Here is a 10738-nt window from a genome sequence, read left to right as displayed (position 1 = left end):
TCACCCTTAACAACATGGCAATTGATCAGCTGATTAAACCTCTTTATTCTACGGGGCCGTTGAATGCTTGAATCTGATTGGCTGATGAACGTTCTGAGGTGTGCAATTATTTTCTGGGAAACACACAGCGAACGTAGTTCCAGGCAGCTCTCTTGACCGCATTACAGTTCCATATCACTTCGCATAGTAAAACTATAATAACAGTCACACAGTTTTCACAAAAAGGTGTTGTCAGCGCTGCCCTGACGATTTGATCAGTTAGCCTATACAGTGTAGCAGCAGCATAGCAGATCTATTCCACCAAGACCAAATACATTAACATTGTCATGTACATTACCATGTCAATCTCTCCAAGAGTTGTCATGACAGAAATACAGAGTTCTGGCATGAAACCCTAGATGGCGCAGTCTGATAGGTCTAACTCAATCTGACCTAATGACATCATCACATTGCACAGCTGATTGGCTTTCTCCTGTATCAGTAGCCAATGAGCTCACTGCTCAATATTCAAATACCTGGCTTTGTTTGCTGTAGCAGTCGGCAGTGCACTTCAGAAACCCTCCACCATCCCCAGATCCACCTGTATAGATCTGCTACAAGGTGATTCATGTATGCTATGGGGGTTATTCATATGTGTTATATGTGTGGCAGCAGTATTTCCTACATGCTCACAGCAGTATGTTGTGGATGTATTGGCAGTAGCAAGTCTCAGTACCTGCTCTGCCAGGTACTGAGAAGAACAATGAGAAGAACAATGAGACCTCATTGAGGAAAGTGGAGTAGATTGTATGTTTTTACATTTTACATTTATGCATTTAGCAGACGCTTTTATCCAAAGCGACTTACAGTGCATTCAGGCTAACTTTTTTTTTTATTTTTTTATACCTAACGTGTTCCCTGTGAATCGAACCCACAACCTTTTTTGTGCTACTAACGCAATGCTCTACCATGAATTATTATTTTGGATGTATTATTTTGCATACATTTTGTATGTACTAATACTAAAATGTTAAACAAACATAATAAATTCTCACAATTATGCTCTTTACAAGGTCTTGATTTTGTTTTGTGGTTGTACTAGAACAGGCTCTCATACTAGGTTGTTCGAAAAACATAATTTTTTCACACATTTTACATTATTACAACGGTTTGAATAGATCTTGTATCAAATGAGGGCCCGCCTTCTGAAATGCGAAATGTGCTGTGATTGGTAAGCTGGGCCAGTGTGTGTTGTGATTGGCACCACTTGGTGCCTGGTCGGGTAACGTTTTGGTTAAATTTATGGAGTTTTGCAAAATGTAGCAAAGACATGTTTTTTTTTCATTGTGCCTAGGTTGTTAATGTGTGTGACTGAATGTTTGTGAGGTTTAATTTGGTCTTAACATAAGCATGTAGGTTCTTTGCAGGTTCTTTTAATTTTCACATTATAAAGGGGTGTTTGCATCATGTATGGCAATGAGTGCAGTTTTGGGCAGTAACAAGCAATATCTAAGAAAAGTCATGTGTCCTGTGTTTTCTGTCAAGATGATAAGGATATCTGTTTGTCTTTTGTGCGTGCTACAGAAAGTCTGTGATATTTTCTCTGAAGCCTTAAAAGTCCAATGGTATGGCATGCTACTGGGACAGCAGCATGAATATAACAATCTTGTTCAAAGAATACTGATCTTCATATTTGTACTAATAAATCTCTAGTGATTTTGTATATGCCATTTATTTCTTCTACATTGTACTGCAGTAAAGTTTCAGTCACAGCTTTTACTGTGTCAAAGCACAGAAGCAACTATAAAGAGCCAGAAAAAAGTATGAATTCATAGTAAGGCTCATGTTTTTTCAACAGCTCAAACATGAATACATTTATTCTTTTAATACTCTGATCATATTAAGCTCAAAGAAAGCTACAAGATTTCACAGATTTTTTTTTCTTACCCACAGAGATTAGCATGTGGGTAGTTGTATGTTATAGTTGGTCGGCCTACACACTTCCATAAAATATGATCAAATGAAAACTTCAGTAGAAGGAAAACTTTGACAACTTTTGAAGATGTAGTCAAAGAAACAGCACATTAACAACACGGCTGGTGTGAACACATATTGTTCACACTGAATTGCATTTCTTTTCAAAGGTGTTCAGATTTTTTGAGCGAGAGAGCAGCAACCAATGATATAACACTTTCAAGATGATGCTCAATAGTTCCTGTAATGCTGAGGAACTTGGTTAAAAGCATTTATGACCAGAATAATGATGTAACAAACCAGATTGTTGTAATGCTTCTGTAAAGCAAAGTGTGGTTCCTGTTGGAAGTGCAAAAATATTATCTGTGGAAACATAAATATCACATAAGATAATGTGCAAAAAAAAAAAAAAAAAAGATTACACAGCTAAAACCTTGATAAAACTGATTAGGTAATAAACATTCCAACAGTACAAACATGAAAATGATTCAGATAGAATATAAAATATAAAACAGACCTAAACAAACTTTGCAACTCTTCAACAGTAATGGCACACAGCGATATCACAAATACCTGTATAACAAAGTTTCTAAAGTTCACTCTATAAAGTGCTGAACTGTGACATTTTTAAATGTGGTCAATGGCTTCCTCTGGAGTTATTGCATTTGTGGGAATTTACAGCCAAAAACAGTCCTTCATATAGTAGACTTCATCCTCAGTTCATTGCACCTAAAGAAAAGAGAGTTTTTTTTAATGCCCTAACAATACACATCTGAATTAAACTGAGAGGTGAGTATGTAGATAGAGTTGGCAAATGATGAAAATCAATATAAAATGTTTTAATTGCAGAGTGTTTCTAATGGTCTCATGCAAGCTGCGACCCTTGGCAAGACGTGTCTGTGTCTTGCCTTTGCAGTTGATGGCAGTGGGTGTAATTATTAATTCTGGCACAAAAATCTCACAGTGAGACATACTGCAGTTGGAGATCTAAATTCTGCCAACTTGATTTTTCCCAAAAAGACATTGCTTGAAAGCGACATGCTGGCATTTCCCATGAGAATAGAGCTGGGAACTTATTTCACTGGTCAAACCTCAGCTTCCTGTGAACGTGAATCACTTGCTCATGTGGCCATGTTCATGGATTTTTTTTTAGTCTGAATCTGCATCAAGTAGGACTTTAACACAAAGAAAAAGCTGTCTGTATGTGATTTAAATCTGACGGTCCAGATTTGTTTAAGGTTTTTTTTTTTTTTTTTTTTAGCTAATCACCTGATCCATAAATGTCATAAGACTTATTACACTGGAGCCAAAAAATAAAAAATAAAAAGGCAGAGAAAAGAATGTCATGACAGTGTTAATTAGCTGATATATTATGATATAAGTCAGTTGCTAGCATCATTATGCCAATTGGGTGATTAAAAAATAAAATAATCTTTGTTTCGACAATGAAAATATAAACAAGAAAAAGATAGATTTTGGCTGGTGATGTGAAATTGTTTTGTTTAAAATAAAGTCGGACACTAAATTATATGTATTATTAAGACCATAATGAAATAGCATAGAACCATTAATTCAGTTTCAGCACTGTAGACATGGAAATGACAGAGAGATAAACTAAACTAAACTGAGATAAAATCCAAGATGAAATAAGATAAGATAATTTTATTTAGAAAGACAGGTCATATACAAACAACATCAGCCCGATGTATTCAGATGTTATGTGTTGCCAATAATGGATAGGAAAGAAATATAATTGCTGGTTAGGTTGGTTACAAGAAAGATGTTGATGCTGTATGTATTTGTCTAGGTGTGGTTTCAGTTTCGCACTTGAATAGTATCAGCACAGTGTGAATGTTCAAAAGTGAGTGAAGTACTCTTGTTTGAGAGATAAAAGTACAGTGAGTTGAAATAATATAAAATTAATAAAATGAAATAAAAAATATCAAATATGAAAAATAATCTCTGTTTTGACAATGAAACCATAAATGGGGGGGGGGGGGCCAAATTTCAACGGATGTTGACAAATTTTTTAAAATGTAAAAATTTTACACTATAACACAAAGTCTACTGCCAGAGCCACAATGAAATAGAATTAATACGTTAGTTTTGTTTCAGCAGTGTAGACATGGGAATGACTGACGAACAAATAAACTAAGATAATATAAAATAAATTTAAATAAAATAAAAATTGTTCCAGCAGTGCAGACATGGAAATGATCAACAGACAAACAAAAAAGTCAGGAGCTAGCAAGGCTAACTAAAAGTATAACAATGCAAAATTTCTTCTAATTAAAAATGAGTAATGATGCTTAAACACCTGTCTTGAGATGATGGCTCCACCATAGATCTAATTAAGCATTTTGTATTAGTTTGGCATAGTTTCTTAGCTCTTTGTCCAAAGTGTATTTCAAATACATAACATGGGGGAAATCTTCAATCACAGTCTAGAGTGGAGCTTGTCACTTTCTCTGTCCGATACGATCTGTTCCTCACTCTCCTCAGGCAGGGCAAGTACTTCCCAGCAGCAGAACGAAAGTCTCTGCGGAGAAAGATGTAAAACACAGGATCCAGCAAGCTGTTAAGGCTCAGAAAGCCTCGTCCAAACTGATAGGGCACAAACACTGCCTTCTCCCAAATGCACGGACTGCTGTGTATGAGCAGTCCCACATACTTCACACAGCCGATGAAATGATAGGGCCCCAGCACCGTGACAAATACGGCCACCAGAAGGGTGAGCAGACCCCTGATACTCCTCTTCTCCTCAGATAAAAGCGAGTTGATTGCCATCAGCGAGCGGACGGTCTCTCTGTGGAGACCAACAATGAAGCTCAGGGGTATGATGAAGGACACAAGCAGAGTAATCAGCCTGTAGGTGATAAAACTGCCCTCTGAGGGATACTTCTCGATACAAAGAGTGTAATTTTCCTGCTTGGGAAAGAGCTTGTTGAACGCAATGGTAGGTGGCACTGCAATTAGAATCCAAATGCCAAGTGCTATCCAGCGCGAAAACTTCAAATTACGGAGATGCTTGAAACTGAGAGGTCTGGCGATGGCTAGGTGACGTTCTAGAGCAATGATACACATGAAGAAGATGCCTGCGTAAATGCTAATGTAAAAAACCAAACCCATGAACTGACAGCTCCGGGGTCCGAAGCGCCAGTAGTGTCCGTTTGCATAGTAGTCTATCCACAAAGGCAAAGTCAGAAGTTGAATTAGATCTGCAATCAGAAGGTTGATGACGTACACAGGTAGGACATTCTCCGACTGGATGAGTCTGTAGAGCCCAAAGAGCGACAACAGGTTTAGAGGGGTGCCGATGATGAAGAAGATTCCGTACAAGATGGGAAGGAAGATGCTGTCTTGACTAAAGTCGATTCCACAAGCATTCCCCACAATCGCTGGGGTGCTCAAGCTGGTGAGGGTGCTAACATTGAAGTGGTTCTTCATCTTTTGTCTATGAAAGAGTGGTATTGTGGTGTTTATATGGTTTTAAATCCTATACACAAAGCAAAACTACTGCCAGTAGCAATGTTTTTATGCAACAGTTTCATTTTTATATGAAGCACCGACTAAATATATGCACCATTATACATGGGAAATAAACATTTACAGAACAAGTAATTCAAAACGCTGTAGGGGGAATTCACAAGCACATTGCAGCATTTTAGTTCCCAATTCACATGTGGAATCATTCAAATCAGGTAACAGCATGAATATGCCCACAAACTGTGAATTTACATTTGTGCATTTGAAAGATGCTTTTACCTAAAGCTACTACAAAGCCATCCAAGCTATACATTTTTAAATCCGCAAATATACTAGTCAACATTTGAAGTGGATCAAAAAAGTTCATCAAAGTTGTCCTAAGAACACATTTTAGTTTTAGGTTTTAAGATAACTTTGGTGACAGGTTTTGATATATATTATATATATACATTATATCAGTGGCTTAATTTCATGTGATGCAGGACTATTTCAGCACATTTAGTGCCTAGTTAAACTTCACTGCACTTGGTTAATGAAAAAAACATATTTACAAAAGTGGCAAAACCCTTCAGTGAATTCACCCTTAAAAATTCTCATTAGGCTAATAACCTAAATCCAAAGGATGAATATGAATAAATCAGAAATGTACTTACCTAATGTGTTCTGATATGAAACTTGAGTTTCACCAAATAACTGCTGACTGCAGAGACAACTGAAGTCACTTCATTTCCTACAGGAACATGACCTCATATTATGCAGGGAAAACATAAAAAAAAAAAAAAAAAACATAAAAATAAGCATATTTTAGTGTAAATGAGCTCAGCTCATGACTAAAATCAATTAACGTACAAGAGGAAATGTGTCAGGAGAATATGATGTTACTGCAAGGCTTAGCCAACATTTAGCTAACACCCAAATCACTTTTTTTTTTTAACTGTGTTTTACCAGTAACAGTATAAACAGTTGTACTTACAGTCATCTGTACAACCAAATTTGTGCCATATGCATGACAAATAAATTAATATATAAATAAATTAAATGTAAAAAATATTTCAAGACCTAAAGATGCACTTTAATTTTTGTTTTACATTGACTAATGCAGTGATAGCCTTGGACATTTCTGACACATAATGTGAATTTAGCATGAAACTTTAAACATTTTTTAGTCACTCCTGCCATAGTAGAAATGCTCTATATTAAATGTATTATTTTTGCATTTCAATTTAGACCTGGACCATGTAAAATAAACACTTTTATTAAGAGAGAGAGAGAAAAAAAGGATTTGAAAACATATTAATTGATTTCATTAATCCATCAAACCCAGTAAAGATACAGTAGAGAGTTGTAAAGGTAGCAACATTTTGAAGGACTAACAAGAACTAAACATGAGAATAATTTTTAGTGTGCACTGGTATTTGAAAGCTGAGAGAGATATTTAAAGGCATGTGTTGTGCATTGGGATGAAGACTGTCTGTTCATGTGTCAAAAAAATTGGTCAAAGTGATGTCAAAGTCATGTACAGTACAGTGCTGGTGTCAGTGAATTGCATCATCTTCATGGAAAGCAACTTGGCATAAACATGGAGAGTGAATGCCTGTAGCATGTAAAACTAGTTGAAAGGTTTTTTTTAGGAAGCTAAAAGCTAGCCCTACCTTAGACATTGATAGTATTTTTTTCCCTTTTTTTTTCTTGCTGTTCATTACTGGTCACACTTGAGAGGAGAGATGATATACTGGAAAATCTAGGCATGAGGCATTGATGGTAACCTGCCTACCCTTGGAAATAGCATACATATTTCATACTCGCAGGCCAGGAAGTATAAAACTGCTCAGCTTCTGTCTGCTTTTGAAGTTTTTATCAGTCCCCAGTTGATCTAGAAGTCAAGGTAACACTCTTCAAGCAGTCTGAAGTGGCATTTCTTAGGGCTGTTGGTGAGTCCAGCCTGAGGGAGCTCCTCCAGCAGCCTCTGGAACTGAAGCAGATGTTTGGCTCAGCCTTGGGAGTGGATGAATACATTGTACATTTATTGTACATTTCATACAGTATGGTGATTTCATGTGTGGATCTTTGAATCCACAGGTCCTTTGAAAGAAAGAATGGCATCACCTGGTAAAGACATGGGTTCACAATGTCATGGATTCAGTCTCTAGAGAACACACCAAAAGATTATAATAAATACAGGGATTTTCAAACTTTGGACCCCCAAATAAGGTGATCTCATTAAAAAATGTAACATGTTTGCAAAATTATATAATTGGTTTTTACAGGTGCATCTCAATAAATTAGAATGTCATGGAAAAGTTCATTTTATTTCAGTAATTCAACTCAAATTGTAAACTTGTGTATTAAATAAATTCAATGCACACAGACTGAAGTAGTTTAAGTCTTTGGTTCTTTTAATTGTGATGATTTTGGCTCCCATTTAACAAAAACCCACCAATTCACTATCTCAACAAATCCGAATATGGTGACATGCCAATCAGCTAATCAACTCAAAACACCTGCAAAGGTTTCCTGAGCATTCAAAATGGTCTCTCAGTTTGGTTCACTAGGCTACACAATCATAGGGAAGACTGCTGATCTGACAGTTGTCCAGAAGACAATCATTGATACCCTTCACTAAGATGGGAAGCCACAAATATTCATTGCCAAATAAGCTGGCTGTTTACAGAGTCCTGTATCCAAGCATGTCAACAGAAAGTTGAGTGGAAGGAAAAAGTGTGGAAGAAAAAGACGCACAACCAACCGAGAGATCCGCAATCTTGAGGATTGTCAATAAAATCGATTCAAGAATTTGAGTGTACTTCACAAGGAATGGACTGAGGCTGGGGTCAAGGCATCAAGACCCACCACACACAGACGTGTCAAGCAATTTGGCTACAGTTGTCGTATTCCTCTTGTTAAGCCACTCCTGAACCACAGACAACATCAGATGCGTCTTACCTGGGCTAAGGAGAAGAAGAACTGGACTGTTGCCCAGTGGTCCAAAGTCCTCATTTCAGAATTTCATAAGAGCAAGTTTTGTATTTCATTTGGAAACCAAGGTCCTAGAGTCTGGAGGAAGGGTGGAGAAGCTCATAGCGCAAGTTGCTTGAAGTCCAGTGTTAAGTTTCCACAGTCTGTGATAATTTAGGGTGCAATGTCACCTGCCGGTGTTGGTTCATTGTATTTTTTGAAAACCAAAGTCACTGCACCCATTTAACAAGAAATTTTGGAGCACTTCATGCTTCCTTCTGCTGACCAGCTTTTTGAAAATGCTGTTTTCATTTTCCAGCAGGATTTGGCACCTGCCCACACTGCCAAAAGCACCAAGTTGGTTAAATGACCATGGTGTTGATGTGCTTGACTGGCCAGCAAACTCACCAGACCTGAACTCCAGAGAGAATCTATTTTGTATTGTCAAGTGGAAAATGAGTAACAAGAGACCAAAAAATACAGATGAGCTGAAGGCCACTATGAAAGAAACCTGGGCTTCCATACCACCTCAGCAGTGCCACAAACTGATCACCTCCATGCCATGCCGAATTGAGGCAGTTATTAAAGCAAAAGAATCCCCAACTAAGTATTGAGTACATGTACGGTAAATGAACATACTTTCCAGAAGGCCAACAATTCACAAAATTTTTTATTTTTTTTGGTCTGATGAAGTATTCTAATTTGTTGAGATAGTGAATTGGTGGGTTTTTGTTAAATGGGAGCCAAAATCATCACAATTAAAAGAACCAAAGACTTAAACTACTTCAGTCTGTGTGAATTGAATTTATTTAATACACGAGTTTCACAATTTAAGTTGAATTACTAAAATGAACTTTTCCACGACATTCTAATTTATTGAGATGCACCTGTATATTTTTACTGTAAAGTCGATGGAAATTAATACTATTTTATTTATAATATTTAAAATATTTATTTTTTATTATAATTTATCTTTTTTACCCACTGTTAATGCTATATGTTTGAACCAGAGAAGCATTTTCAATTCAAATCAAATGTATCTTCATTTTTGAATAAAAGTGCTTTAAATAATAAATACTGTTCCAGTGCAGAAGTGTGTTATAATTATTGCATTGAATATATCTAATAAATAAGTTAAGTAAAAACAAAATGCATAAATACGAAATGCGAAATGCATGCATTTAAAGTAAATGTAGAAGAATGCGATTTTCTCACCACAGACTCCTAAGCAATTTTGCCAAAACAACATTGCACAAGTGTATAATTGTCAGAACTGGCACCGCCGATGTCCGACCTAAAAGCAGTTAGTTGTTTGTTATGAGTTCATTCACCTGCAGATCAATAGGCAACAGAAAATAACTCTAAGAGGAGTGAACTTTCAATAAAACTATCGATTTCTATGCTGAAAAGACTTACAATATGTCAAGGCGCAGTTTCGTCTGTGTACACAGCTTGGTTTTAAGTGTCAGGACTGGTTAAATGCAGTTTGAGCAAAATAGCAAAGCAATCTTCAGTGTTCCCGGGGAGGAACAAACAAGCACAGTGCACAGCATCCTTCTGTCATAATCCTTCCCTCAATCAATAGCAAAGCTTTCAGAGACTTTATAAAAAGCCATTGATGTCTGGAGATAATGCAATATCATAATTCAGTGGATTTTTCTCTCCTTGGCCCAACAGATGCACTCATGCTATTAACATACATTGATGATTTAGTACACAGGTAACTGAATTTTCTCTTTAATTAGCAAATCAATATGGTGATTGCTTTCTGCTGTTGTAGTGAAAGGTCACTGGTGGGTTTTGTATGCTGAATGATTGAATTTACATGGATTAAAACAATTTAGCAGAGGTTTAACATTTATCTGTGGCCAGACCTGTTAAATAAACCCATTGCAGGTGATCTTAATACTGTGACACAATGGCCCCGGTGATTCATGCCCAAACTGTAAGCGCTCTACCTCCGGAGGTCCCATCTGCAGGGGTTGCTTGCATGCAGTACATAAAAGGTGAAATTGTAGTTGATGCATGAGCACTCGGTGAACCAATGGGATTTGTCCTAAAGAAAACAGCATGATAAAATGCATTTGCAGAGAATTCTGCCTCCACATTTGTTACAAGGCCGCTTGCAAGATGTAAATGAAAACGCTGGTAGAGGAAAGGGCTTGTTTCCAGTGACTTTGACATAGTGATTTTATAGGTATGCTTTGCTGGGACTTCTTACAGTGGTGACCTATTTTATTTGGTGCTGTTTTGATAAAAGTGGGGGTGTTATCATAATTGTACTTTAAAAGTCTAGAACGAACATGGAAATATATTGAACACTTGGCAACACTGAACATTTAAC

General features: G+C 36.8%; 1 protein-coding gene across 1 annotated transcript; it reads right to left on the bottom strand.

Annotated features, from left to right (window-relative positions):
• Window positions 1-3985: 3985 nt before the first annotated feature.
• On the bottom strand, window positions 3986-6296 carry zgc:171579 (uncharacterized protein LOC557116 homolog). The gene is made up of 2 exons (XM_019094089.2): window positions 6093-6296; window positions 3986-5407 (listed from the first exon to the last, which is right to left on the bottom strand). The coding sequence occupies exon 2, from the start codon at window positions 5398-5400 to the stop codon at window positions 4387-4389; it is 1014 nt and encodes a 337-aa protein (XP_018949634.2). The 5' UTR covers window positions 5401-5407; window positions 6093-6296; the 3' UTR covers window positions 3986-4386.
• Window positions 6297-10738: the final 4442 nt, after the last annotated feature.

This window comes from Cyprinus carpio, chromosome B13, assembly GCF_018340385.1.
Source record: "Cyprinus carpio isolate SPL01 chromosome B13, ASM1834038v1, whole genome shotgun sequence".
NCBI lineage: Eukaryota > Metazoa > Chordata > Actinopteri > Cypriniformes > Cyprinidae > Cyprinus > Cyprinus carpio.
Note: the sequence above shows the minus strand (reverse complement) of the source record. Positions and strands in the feature narration are given on the sequence as shown.